The sequence below is a fragment of the Carassius carassius genome, chromosome 26, assembly GCF_963082965.1.
Source record: "Carassius carassius chromosome 26, fCarCar2.1, whole genome shotgun sequence".
Classification (NCBI taxonomy): Eukaryota; Metazoa; Chordata; class Actinopteri; order Cypriniformes; family Cyprinidae; genus Carassius; species Carassius carassius.
This window is the reverse complement of record NC_081780.1, coordinates 28,270,848-28,284,881: the sequence shown is the minus strand read 5'-3', so window position 1 is coordinate 28,284,881 and position 14,034 is coordinate 28,270,848. Positions and strand designations below refer to the sequence as shown.

At 35.7% G+C, this 14,034-nt stretch overlaps 1 protein-coding gene across 1 annotated transcript; it reads left to right on the top strand.

Moving 5' to 3' along the window:
- Nucleotides 1-1,240: 1,240 nt before the first annotated feature.
- LOC132106067 (uncharacterized) lies at nucleotides 1,241-10,291 on the top strand. The gene is made up of 7 exons (XM_059511686.1): nucleotides 1,241-1,414; nucleotides 1,927-1,980; nucleotides 2,184-2,234; nucleotides 2,345-2,404; nucleotides 2,682-2,738; nucleotides 5,744-5,806; nucleotides 9,226-10,291. Exons 1-7 carry the CDS (start codon nucleotides 1,331-1,333, stop codon nucleotides 10,114-10,116), a joined length of 1,260 nt encoding a protein of 419 aa, XP_059367669.1. The 5' UTR covers nucleotides 1,241-1,330; the 3' UTR covers nucleotides 10,117-10,291.
- Nucleotides 10,292-14,034: the final 3,743 nt, after the last annotated feature.

The window sequence follows — 14,034 nt, the reverse complement described above, 5'->3', positions numbered from 1 at the left end:
CACATGCTACATACCTTTTTCTTAATTATGTCCTTCTCCGCAGGCTCTTCATCATCAGAAGAGATTCAAAGAGCTTTTCTCTTCCTTTTTCCACGACCACAGTCCTCTTCGCTTTCATAGCCCTTTATAAGCTGATCTCTTAATTTGATCAGACTGTGCTTATCAGCTGTTTGGAAAATAAATTTGTGCAAAATTACATTTAAACCTCTACTAAAAGCGGTTTAATTTTTTTAAGCATTTGACAGTAGAGCAGAATCTGTGTGGGCTTGATAAAACTGCACAGTTTGTTTGATTGCATAAAAACACCAAAAAAGTAAAATATTTTTCATTTGAATTTATCCACTTAAAAGCTTTTCACGCTATTAGATGTATTTATCGTGCCTGTGTGACGTCACTCGCTTAGTTTAGGTCCATTTTTGACGCCTCAGGGCGAAAGTTGTATTTTTATTTTGCAAAAGCACCGTTTTTTTAAGCAGATAAAAACATACCTACAATATGAAATTATGTAACGTTACTTACACTCTTAGTTTTATGACAAAAAAAATGAAAATGTGAGTGAATAACGTCGACCGTCCTGGGATCAAAATATGAGCAAAATAAACATTTTAAAAGAATTTTAAACCACTCAGGTTTACCCACTTGAGGTCCCCTACAGCAAACGAGTCCTCTTCAAAAAATGAAAAAAGGCAGTGGAAATTCGACATCCATTTTCCCACAAATTAATCTGAATAAAGGCTAAGCTTAAGCAAGCTGGAACTGGAACCACAATTTAAACTGTACTGTAACCGTCCATTTACTTCTGAGCTGACGCACGCGACGTCACGCGAGTACGCATACACGCCAGTAAGTGGTACGTATAGCTACGGTCCATGTATCTTTTGGTCATTTGATTTTCTATTTAAAAATAAATAAAGATAAATGAGAAACGATTTGATTTTTGTTTTTTCGTTTTGTTTAAGCAATGCAAAACGAAAATGTGGCTGGATTTTTCGTATTTTTGTTTGTGGGTAAAAAATGAGATTATGCTTTAATATTTGTTTGAATGTGTGGGCGGCGCTGAAACCCTTTTCAAAACAAAACGAAAAAAAACGAAAATCAAACCGTTTCTCATTTATCTTTATTTATTTTAAAATAGAAAATCAAATGAGCAAAATATACACGGACCGTAGGCTATACACGTATTTCGCGCCCTTTTCATTTTGAACTGTGAGCCCGGTAGTGGCTGCTATCAAGTTTTTTTCCGTTTAGCAGCGATACGTCTGTACCTAATCTTTCTTTACATATTTGTTTAGAAAATGTTAAACAGTTGTTGAATCAAATCGACCTGATAATGGCGCAGCGAGGCCCATACAAGAAGTATCTTTTGGACGTGGAGACCGAGATGCCTGCAACTACCAAAAGGCGCAGGTTGCAGTAATTCATGTAGAGAGGCATTAGGTTACATTGATATCCACGGAAATCATCAGTTGCTAAAATACAATGTGTATGACTCAATAAAAATGTTTTGTGGTTGATTTCATGAGCTATATTTTTGAGTCAGCAAAAAAAAATCAAAATTTATCATATAATTTTTTAAATGTTACTGTAAACAATTTATCTGTTTGTTTATTTTTGTAAAACTATTTTCAATATGAAAATAGTTTTCACAATCCAATAAAACAGCCAATTTATGTATGTAATGAGTGGAGCTTATAAAGTCTCCCAAACTCTGTCCATAAACATAATTAAGCTTTACCCAGTAACTGTTATGTCCAGAGAGAGGCAGCTGGACATCAAGCACCACATGAAGTCAGTCGCAACTTCATTTTCATGCTAACTTATGCTTTTAATATTTTTTTCATCAGTGCATAAGTAGCCTATCAGTTTTCTTGTTTTACAATGTGATGGTGGACAAACACTTATCAATTTATATCTTAAAACATTTAGGCAAAAGATGCCCAAACAATACATGGCGACATATGTTCTGAAATGGAATCTCAGGTTTGTGTGATTTAATTTATGTAAGAAGTTACTAAACTAAAAAAGTTTTTGATTTTAGTAAAATTTACTTTTAAGGCAAATAAACAGAAACACCTGTTAATGTTATAATGTACATTTTAAAGAGTCAAGTATGTGGTCTTTGAATCATTTTTCCAAGCAATGGCATGATAGATAAATACTTCTGTAATACAATATTTTTTTAGGAACCAGCCAATTCAGAAAATTTTGAGGTACTTCCAGAAACTGAACATGAGGTCAGTATTAAATGTAATTTGATTTAAGTGTATTTTTGTCTATAATAAAAGGTCCTAAAATCTCAGCCAAATAATAACTAATGTGAATAAATTTGTAATGTGATGTGTAGCAATACACAGATTCAGCAGAGATTGAAGATGTGAATGAATATCCAGAAGCTGAACCAGAGGTAAGCTAAAATAGTTATATATTACACTTTAGTTTATTATAATGTTTGATTAGGATTCAAGCTAATCTCTGCAGGACATACAGCGACAATTGGTATTTCTATCTGATTTTAGAAACTATTTTAGACTATTTTAGAAAGTCTGACTGATAAAACTTTTGCTTTTGCAATTCCATATTATGTCATACTTGTGGTACAGACATTGCACACTTCACTTTTATTTTCGTCTCACGTTTTCTGCGTGTTATTGACATATTGACTTCTGTGTTGTGTTTTACAGGAAAGCAATAATTATTTTGACCATGAGAGGACTAACAGTTCAGATGAGGAATCTGAGGTGTGTAGAATGAAGTGTTTACCCAGAAATTAAATATCTATTATTCAACCTCATATTGTTCATTTTTATCATCAATGGAACACAAAAGGATATTACAAAAAGATTATCAAGTTTACAAGAGCTTGCTCTATTTAATTAATTTAGTTAGTTATTCAGATTAATGCTTCTTTCTGTCATATGATTGAAGCTACAGTGACATTGAGCTGTCAAGTATGAGTTCCAAAAATTAAATGATAGTTTTCCATTTGACATTAAAATTTTGTGTTGCTGGCCAACATCTCAGGAAATTATAAAGTTAACGTGATTTTTGACAAACTGAAAAAATAATCTCATTTTGATGTTAATTTTGCACTGTAATCTTTTGGGCTAAGTGTAGTATATGCTATATATTAATAACAAAGCATTTATGTCAAAAGAAAAAAGGTTTATTACAGTTTGTTTTCCCACACTGTTCAAAATCAGAGTGAAAAGATGGTGATAGAATCTTTTGTGAAAACATAAAAAAGAAATTCGAATTGCAACTCAAAATAATAAAACACGTTTCACACCACAAGCGCGAGCAGCCCATATTTTTTCCATCGTGCATGTTAACTAATGAGTGCATTCACACGAGCAGCAGGAGCAGCGCTTGAGCGTCAAACAGGAGCGTCGCGTAAACAGCAGTGAAGCGAGGGTTTCGGCGCCGAGTCTATTTTTGCTGCGCTGCTCACGCTCAGAGTGAAAGCACAATTTATGATGGACAAAATAAATATGATTTCACACAAAAATGTGCCCAAAATGCACAGAATAAGCATGTCTAGTGTGTTTTAACAAGAACTGGAGAATGTCCAAAAAGAAAATGAAGAATCAAATATATTTATTTACCCATTAAAACTTGTTAAATTATTCTGTTTGGGTGAAAGTATGGTGTGTGTGTGTGTGTGTGTATATAATACATATATATATAAATATATATACACACATACAGACACATACCATACTTTCACCCAAACAGAATATACACACATAAATATTAGGGATGCACCGAATATTCGGCCACCGAAAATTTTCGGTCGAAAATGGCCCAAAAGTGCATTTTTGGTTTTCGGCCGAAAGACTTTTATCACCGAAACAACAGGCAGAAATGTTGTGATGACACAAACAGAAACCGCGACCTGCACGTGCACCTGCATAGCGCAGACCACGAGCTCCCCGCGACATTCACTTCACACCAGTGAGAACATTCTCTCTATTCTTATTCCTTTATTCGCAGCACTAAAGCGTCTCCTAAAGAGATTGAAACGGACCACGAAGTGAAAACAAAGAAAAGTACAGTCTTATAGAGTCTGTTAGCACACGTCTCACTGAGATCTTTTCGGATCATCTGCACTTCATCGCGAATGTGCTTGATCCATGTTATAAAGACCATTACTTGGATGCGGAAATAAGGCAGCTCGCACGAGAAATGATCCAGGCCGCGCTGGATGCGGAGAACCCGCGTGGAGACGGAGAAGCGCCAAGCACAGGAGACAGATCAGAGCGCAGAAAAAAAGACTCGTCTGTGCACCAGATGAGGCGCTTGCACCCTCGTTGTCTGATGTGTTCAGTGGAATTCTGCAAGAAAGTGCCTCAAATAATAATAATACGTTGGCTATTTTGTTCTTAGGCTACTATGTGACATATTATATATACACACACACACACACATATATATATATATATATATATATATATATATATATATATATATATATATATATATATATATATATAATATCAGATTGTAGCCATATTTCTGCTTGATTTTTTGCTAGATTTCTGCTTTAATTTGATAAAAATGTTTATTTATGCCCTGGCCCTATTTAAATACACTCTACAAATATTTCTCAAATGTCAGGTAGATGACAAGCTCAACTGCTCAACAGCTAGATGGTTATCTGTCTGAACTCTCCATCCCCAGAAGTGATAACCCTCTTGCGTATACTGGAGAAGTAATGCACTTTCTAGTCCTACAGAGAACAATTTCAAATGCACTTGACCTAAATGCACTTTGTTTTTATGAGAGAACAGTTCATTTTAAAATCTGTCTGCAGGCTAGTAGGCCTGTACATTATTATTTAATATACACATGAGTGGGATACATTTTTAGTTTTAATTTTATTTTATACTGTGCATTGTTGCAATGTGCTTAATAAATATTTGCATAATTTGTAATTATGTATTTTTGTTTTTTATAATTTATGTAATTGTAATTATCTTTGAAACTTTAATATTAATTTATGCAATTGCAATGTCTTCATTTTAGTAAAGTTAGTACACAGTCATAGCAATAAATGCAATGGTACTAATAATTGGCATAATTTCTTTCGGTGTTTCGGTTTTCGGCCTTGGTTTTCTCTTTTTCGGTTTCGGCCAAGAATTTTCATTTCGGTGCATCCCTAATAAATATATATATATATATATATATATATATATATATATATATATATATATATATATATATACACACACAAAAACTAGAGTGAACAAGTCACAAAATATGAAATATACATGTATCTTATAATTTATTTAACATTGTCACTACCCAAATTAAACCCGAGTTTTTATCTGTGGAGTTTGCCATCTTGTAAACATATCGAAGTGACTGAAATGACAAGATCGGAGCGGTTTTCTTGGTTGTTTTTGTTGTTTACTATTTACATGGGAATGTTGTACACCTCCCCATCTTAACAAACTTTCAAGACTATCAAGTTTATAAATGACCAGCTTCTAAAAACAAATTTCTAGTTGTCTTTGTAAAAAAAAATGCTGGCTTATATGTAGCTTTGGAGTCGCTGCTGTGACACTGTACAAATGCTTCCAGTGTGAATACCCTTGCGCGTCTGCAGCTGCAGTGACGATGTAGTTATGCTGACGTGAAGCTGACGCGACGTTCACGCTTGTGGTGTGAAACGGCCGTGAGCGTAAATACAATTCTGTAGCAGTTAAAAATAAAAAATGCAATGTTTCGTTTTTTTCTATTGTAGGAAGTGGATGACCCACAAAATGCTGAGTGGAGCAGTGATGTAAATTCTCAGACTGCACCTAAGGTTTGTTTGAATTTGAAATTAGTAAAGTGTTTATTTTGTAGTCATTAGCTAGTAAGTGTTGGATCATTCCGTGTCAACTCAACCAGAGGGTTCCCTGGCGAAAAAACTGTGAAAACTCACACTTATTTAAAAATAAAACATTAAATTACAATCGTAACAGTGGCTGCAGAGGAGCATTTATTAGCTACTTCCACTCCCTAATTTACATTTTCACTCGTTTTGATTTGAATTAATATTAAGACATTATGAATGATAATAAAGTTAATTTGATCTACAGCTCAACTCAAGCTCATTGCTTTATCTTCAGCCCCCCAGTGCTACCAAATACTGTCTGTAGATCTGAGTTGCTCTGGTAGGGCTGGGCGATATATCTGATGATATGATCATGCGCATCTAGTCAGTAAATCTGGTGATGGCGATTTAGAGGTAATCAGGGAACCAGATTTACTGACTAGATGCGCATGATCATATCGTCAGATATATCGCCCAGCCCTAGGCTCTGGTGCTGCTGCCCTCAAATGTTAGTCTGGAGCCTGTGAACTTAAAATAAAACTGCACATTGTAATGTCTGTAAAAGGCACTTGTTGGTAATAAAGTCAAAATGGGGGGAAATGTGAAAAACTGCGTTGCAGGTTGATTTAAGGTGTGCCTCTAAATTTTCTGCTTGTGCTCCTAAAAATGTTCAGTAAGGGGCTACAGTGTTCCTAGTAAAAAAAAAAGAAGTTAGTCTGGAGCCCTGGATAGTATTGAAGAAAAATGTATTATCAATATATTTTGAATATAGCCTTCATAATTAATTAATTTGATTTGCTGTTGCAAAATATGTACATTAGTGTGATAAATGCGGAACCAGTTTGGTAATTGCTTCCGGCCGGTGCAAAATTGCCATTATGCTGGGTTTTTGGAAAGCGGCTGACTGACAGGAATAAAAGCAGAAAAATGGGAAAGTGCAAATTCCAGAAGAAGTGGCTGGAAGGTGAACAGTTTGATTGCAGCCCAATCGTTGGGCAAAACGGAGAAGGATTTTGCTGCGTTTGTAAAAGGGTATTTAAGCTGGGAACAATGGAAATTAACACTGTAAAATCACATGCAATCTGACAACCACAAATCAGGGGTAAAAGACAGACTGCAATTAACTATGTCTATTTATTTTGGCGTGGCCAACAAAGCTTCAACAACTTCTACAACTATGACGACAGCTGCTGCTGTAGTCACTACAAGTGTAGATACCGTAGGAAAATCGAGCAACATTTGAGCAGCATTTGAAGTGAAGTGACATTCAGCCAAGTATGGTGACCCATACTCGGAATTTGTGCTCTGCGTTTAACCCATCCAAAGTGCACACACACAGAGCAGTGAACACACACACACACTGTGAGCACACACCCGGAGCAGTGGGCAGCCATTTATGCTGCGGCGCCCGGGGAGCAGTTGGGGGTTCGATGCCTTGCTCAAGGGCACCTAAGTCATGTTATTGAAGGTGGAGAGAGAACTGTACATGCACTCCCCCCACCCACAATTCCTGCCGGCCCGGGACTCGAACTCACAACCTTTCAATTGGGAGTCCGACTCTCTAACCATTAGGCCACGACTTCCCCTTTGCCATTTGGCTATTGATAATGTAAAGTCTCCTGAGCCATTTCTAATTCGGTTCAGAGTGATATAGTTTCATCATTGCATCATCGTCAAACTGAATGGTTGCAAATCAGAATTTGGGACATGGGTATTAAAAAAGAAAAGTAATGTGTATATATGTGTGTGTATATATATATAAAATCTGTGGTTAGTCATGGGTCATGTATGGCATTAAGAATGTTAAAAATAGCATTAAAAAGCATTAAATTAGATTTGAAGATACCTGCAGAAACCCTGAAAATAGGTGGAACTAACGTTCGCGCGAAAGTCCCTGTTAACAGTGACAATGATGGAGATAACTAAACATTCAAACGACTGGTTACACTTTAGCCCTGTGATATTAATCAAATTTTATTTTCGATTTCGGCTTCCTAGGATTATAATAAGAAGATATTTGAGGTAAAACTATTAAAAACTAGCCGCATTCAGTCTAGTGCATCTTCCTTCCCTTCACATTGCAGTGATCGCACGCTGTCATTTCTCCCTAAACCCAAACTTAACATCAGAATCAGCACAATCGGTGATTGTTGTAAAATACAGTCTCTGCTGTTGCTAAATTGCAGGACGTGTTTGATAATAAAAAGAGCTATTAAAAGCATAATCTGTGCAAGAGACGTTGCCCCGTTCCCAAGGCGGTGCACACTCGGAAACGGACCGCAACTAAGCAAACTGTATTTTGGGTTTCATGTGCGCGTCTAAACAATCAAATACACACACAATATAAACACAGTTTATGTCTTAAATTGTAGTTAATAGTTGGGAGAAAATATGTGTATTATTAGATCTGCATTCCGTCTTAAAGTGGTAGCATCTAACAAACATGCTGATGATTAAGCCATTAATGTGAATCAAACAACTAAAGGCAAAGAGAAAATCACTCTTGAATGAATAACTTTAGCTTTAATAAGCATTAATCTATCTATAATAAACTATGAAGTGTTATTTTACATTTGATAACTTGACTTTACAATAAGGTTCATTAGTTAAGATTAGTTAACTACATTAGTTAACATGAACTAATCATGAACTGCACTTATACAGCATTTATTAATCTTTGTTAATGTTAATTTCAACATTGACTAATACTAATAATTTATTAAATAGTAACTTTATTCAAACCTTGTTAACGTTAGTTAATGCACTGTGAACTAACATGAACTAACAATGAACAGCTGTATTTCTATTAACTAACATTAAATATTAACAAATACAGTAACAAATGTTATGTGTTATATGTCATGGTCATGATTAGTTCATATTAGTTAATGTATTAACTAATGTTTAATAAATGAACCTTATTGTAAGGTGTTAACAATAACTTTATTAATTTCTTTTGTAGGTCATATTACTTAACTGAACAGTATGTAGAACTTCCTTAAATTAAAGCACTGTTTATTTAATTTCTATCTTTGTTTTATTCTATATTTATTTTCTTTTTCTGTTTTTGTTCTTTGCTTATTGTGTCTTATCTTATGTAGTCTATATAAAACACAAAAAATGCCAAACAATGTTAAAACATTACTGTTTCTTTTGCTGTAGATATTTATTTTCAAAATATAAAGCCATGTTAATGTTCTTAATTATTTCTTTAAATAAAATAACAAAAAGAACCGATAAGAATACTGTTAAACTTTGGAAGTTTCTCAAATTTGGTTGATTTGACATGAAATGATCCTATTGCAGTTTAAGTTCTTTTTGTGAGGTTGTTCCATCCAAAATCATGAAAGTTTGCACACATGGCTTAAAACAATTTAATCATGATAATGCTTAACTTTTTTTTTTAGGATCCCTTGCACTTGGATGATGGAGATGAACCTATATATCCAGGAAGTGATGTCACAAAGGCAGAGACTATTTTAATGATTCTCACATTTGTCCTGCGTCATAAAATAAGTGGAGAGGGTATGAAAGATTTCCTGTCACTACTGCACATCTTGTTTCCTAGTATTCTGCCAGCCACAAAATACCTATTTGATAAGTACTTTCTATCCATTACAAATCAATTTGAAATTCACTTTTATTGTGAGTCGTGCAAAGGATACATTTGTAAGGAAGTAACAGTACTCACCAAATGTCCTCATTGTGATCTTCCTTTTGACATTGCCTCTAACCTTAAAAGCGGATCATTCATGATCTATTTGCCATTGTCTTCCTCATTGAAAGATGTCCTTGAAAGTCTGAAAAAGAACTCCCAACAGCTAATAAACAAAGCTGAATGGGAATGGGATGACACAATACGTGACATTTTTGATGGTGACGTCATGAGAGAGCACATTCAGAACAAAACAACTGGCCCGTGGGATTTGACTTTACTGTGGAATTGTGATGGAATTCCTGTATTTGAATCATCTCAGTGTTCCCTCTGGCCAATACAAGTAACTATCAATGAGCTGCCACCAGCTATGAGAAAAGAACATATCCTGCTGTCATCACTATGGTTTGGCAAGTCAAAGCCAGTCATTGATACCTTTTTAAAGCCATTTGTTGAAGAGATGGAAGTTTTAAAAGAGACTGGACTACAGTGGATTGATGGTGATGAGATTCGCACTAGTAGAATCTTTGCAGTTGTAAGCGCTTGTGATGCTGTTGCAAGACCAATGCTAAAAGACAGCACACAGTTTAATGGCAAGTATGGATGTGACTGGTGTCTTCACCCCGGTGAGCGTGTAGAATAGGGAAATGGCTTTGTGAACACCTACCCTTATGATGATTCCCCTGTAGAAAAAAGGCAACCCCAACAATGGGAAGAGGATGCAGTCAAGGCCTCACAAGAAGGCTCTCCTGTGAGGGGAGTAAAAGGAATATCCCCACTTCTGTTTCTGCCATTTTTTAACATCATAACTGGTTTCGTCCCAGATGTAGCAATACGTGGCCGTCTAGTAGTGACTACGCCACCCCGAATTACCGGGGAAATAATCTAATAAATAGGACACAAGTCCGTTTACTCAGGAGAGGCAAGAGACGTGAGTTCACATTGAAACAGGCAATTTTTATTAAAGAAAGCAATTAAACAAATAACACAATCAATTGTGTCATTTCGTAATCAAAAAGGCAACCAAAACAAAAAGAATATGATCACTGCAGGGGCTGAGACCACAGAGAAGCAGGCTAGCTATAGCTGCATATGGCAATCAAACACGCTTTGAAGAATCACTCCACTACAAAATAGTGATAAAAAAGTCACACCACACTTATAACCCCTACTTAGGGTGAAGGCCTGCAGCTAAAACCACCAGCCTGCCTCCAGGAAAACCCAGCTCCTGCAGAATACAGAAAAGAAATAAATATAGAAATGATTAGAGATAAACCAAATCACAATGAGACAAATAATGAAAACAAAAATCAAGTTATAAGATAAATGGTCATCTATAATAAAGACAAAGAAAATAAATATAAACCATTCAAACGGTCACAACACAAAAATCACACAATCAGTCCAACCTACACAAATGATGGGACCAGTTTGGTAGGCTAATTATCACTCCATGTAATAAATCACAGGTATTTAACAGTGATGATCATGCGGCTAAGGACTGGTAACAAAACCAGCCACATTCATACAACATAAACAACATATTGCCTGAGCAATAGATAAAGTGGAGTCCAGCAGTGATATTCGGCTTCCACAAAGCAGCAAACGTGGCTCAATGAAGCATGGATTGCTGACAGCAAGTTGCTAAAGTAGCTGCTCAGCCTGGCTTTAACACGGGCAAAAGAGAACTCCTAAACACAAATATTCATTAACTATCTAATTAAAAACAGTTGCAGATTAAAAGAAACGATCGTAAATGTACTCACCCTGATTCAATTTCGGCGCGCGCACACAAACAATCACAGGCACACGGAAATCATATGACAGTCATTTGATGTTAGTGAGTCAATAAACAGCTGATACTCCGACGCAGCTATGAGGAGACGTCACACCAATGGGAGACCGAAGGCACGCCACACTAAAACGCATTGCAGGTCGCTCAAACAAACAAACTACACAAAGTTAAAAACTAACATTAGAACTTACCACAATGTGAGTGTCGCCACGAGAACGTGCATAGCCTCGATGGCCGAGTGTCACACTAAACAGATACAGATGAAGGCACAATGAAACATCCCTTAATACTAACATCAAAACAACCGGCTACACGGCTAACACACATACCTCCACGGTCTCTTGGAATGAATGACAAAGGGGCGGGCTTTCAATGACGTATCCCAGGGAGCATCCAAAGAGTCTATATACCCCAAGGGACAGAACCCTATTGGCCATATATGTAATGAGGGTGACGTGGCAACGAGTCACTCACTTCACCACACAGAGTACATGCATGCTGTCCTATTAGGTGTTGTTCGTCAGTTTATGACCCTTTTTGGGGTTTGACAGCTCATATCACTGCAAGCCATGGTATATTGGAACAAGAAAACAAGTCATTAGTAGTCGGTTGCTGTCACTTAAGCCCCCCAAGGAAGTCACACGTACTCCTTCTTCATTGGACAAGATAAGATTTTGGAAAGCTTCGGAATTTAAGAATTGGCTGCTTTACTACTCCTTTGCTGTTCTTCAAGGTGTCTTGCCCTCACAGTATCTAAACCACTGGTTGCTTTTGGTTTATGCTATGCATGTGCTCCTTATGAATAACATCTCACGGCAAGCTATACAAAAGGCTGATCTTGCTTTACATAAATTTGTATTACAAGTTGCACCGTTATATGGCAGGGAACACATCAGCTTTAATGTTCACCAGCTAACACATTTAGCTGATACTGTCAAGTTATGGGGTCCATTGTGGTGTATATCAGCATTTGCATTTGAAAGTAATAATCATAATCTCATGCTGTATTTTCATGGTACCCAGTGTGTTCCTGAACAGATCTGCCGCACATTTCTCCTTTGGCATTACATCTTTAGACAAACAATAACAGAGCAAAATAGTCTTGTTTTCCGTTACTGCAGGAGACTTACGGGAATGAGACAGGTAAAAAAACTGCTCATTTTAAACAATCTACATCTCTTTGGCACTCCAAAATTTCAACCACTGTCACCAAGCCAACTTGCTGCTATTAACCGAACATTTCACATTATCGTACTTCGTCCATTACAGTTCTTCAAAAGATTTTTACATAATGGCATTTTGTACACTTCCGATACATACACAAAAATGCGAAAGCGCATTAATTCTACAGCGATGCTTCAGGATGGAAGCTTTTTGCGTATTCAGCATTTAGTTTTGTTGAGGGGTCATTGTGACTGTGGATTTAGTGATTGTTCCTGCACATCAATGCCTTTAATTCTGGGTCGTCCTCTCAAAAAAAAAACAAAAGCGCCATTCACAGACAGACAATTAAACTTTAGTATTGATTTTGTGACCGAGGTAACGGAGAGTCTCGAAACAATTGCGGTTCCGGTTTCATCACTAAAAAAAAAATGTGTTTTCATTGATTAGGGAAAAGCAGTATGTGATCCCAATTGTAAACACAATCGAAAACAGACTAAAAGCTTAGTTTAGTGTTGTTACAAGCATCTGAACAGATAGGTAGCTTTACCCACTTGTGTTATTAGATAAAATATCTATATCTAAATATCTATACGCTACATTGTACACCATGCAATTAAGTTTTATTCAACAGACTAGTTCTATGAGTTCAACACTCTTGTGTCAGGAGAAAATGTCTTTTTTAAACATTGTAAACTACACAATCTGTTTGCACAATGATTCATAACTATTGTACTCCATAATTAAACACACAAGTAGTCCTATATAGTAATGTTAAAAGACAATAAGATGTCTATGTTATAAGTAGATGGAAGTTTTAAAAGAGACTGGACTACAGTGGATTGATGGTGATGAGATTCACACTAGTAGAGTTTATGCAGTTGTAAGTGCTTTCGATGCTAAAAGACAATACACAGTTTAATGGCAAGTATGGATGTGACTGATGTCCTTCATAAGAAAATCAGATGTCAATGTACTAGCTGGATGAACATGTATGAATGTTAAACATTGTAAACCATTCAATTATTTATTTATTTATTTAACAGACAAGTCCAGCAGTTCAACACTCTTGTCATGAGAAAATTTAATGCACGTGTATAACAGAAATGTGTGTTGTACAAAAAAAAAGGAATAAAGAGATTAAATAAAATGGTCATACATTTTTTTTGTTTTATTAATGACATGCTGCAAGATGATTTAGAAATATTTTCAGGGAAGTTTAAACATCAATGTGTACAATTTTTTTTGTTCATTCATGATTGTTCATTTTAAAACATGCATCTTATATGGCTGCATTTTCGTTTTATCTAAAAAGATGCCTTTCAGATATTGTTGGCTCTTATTTATTTTTGTTACCCCTAGATTCCATATTTTTCCTGTTAATTTAGTAATTTTATGAAAACTTATTTACTTTTATGAAGACTTAGATTAAATTCAAAACTCACAATTTGCAATTGCTAATTTTATTTGCCATGTTTACATTCAAATATAAAACATGTGCTGAGAATTCAGTAGGCTAAAAAATGTATATTTAATGATAAATAGTTATGACATTTTGGGTGTATGAAAAATAATTAATAGATGACCAGACAAACTCATTAGTAG

Coding starts and splice junctions, on each gene's coding strand:
- LOC132106067 (XM_059511686.1), top strand. CDS start 1,331: ATGGCGCAGCGAGGCCCATACAAGAAGTATCTTTTGGACGTGGAGACC. Junction 1,981..2,183: donor GTTCTGAAATGGAATCTCAG/GTTTGTGTGATT, acceptor ATATTTTTTTAG/GAACCAGCCAATTCAGAAAA. Junction 5,807..9,225: donor ATTCTCAGACTGCACCTAAG/GTTTGTTTGAAT, acceptor TTTTTTTTTTAG/GATCCCTTGCACTTGGATGA.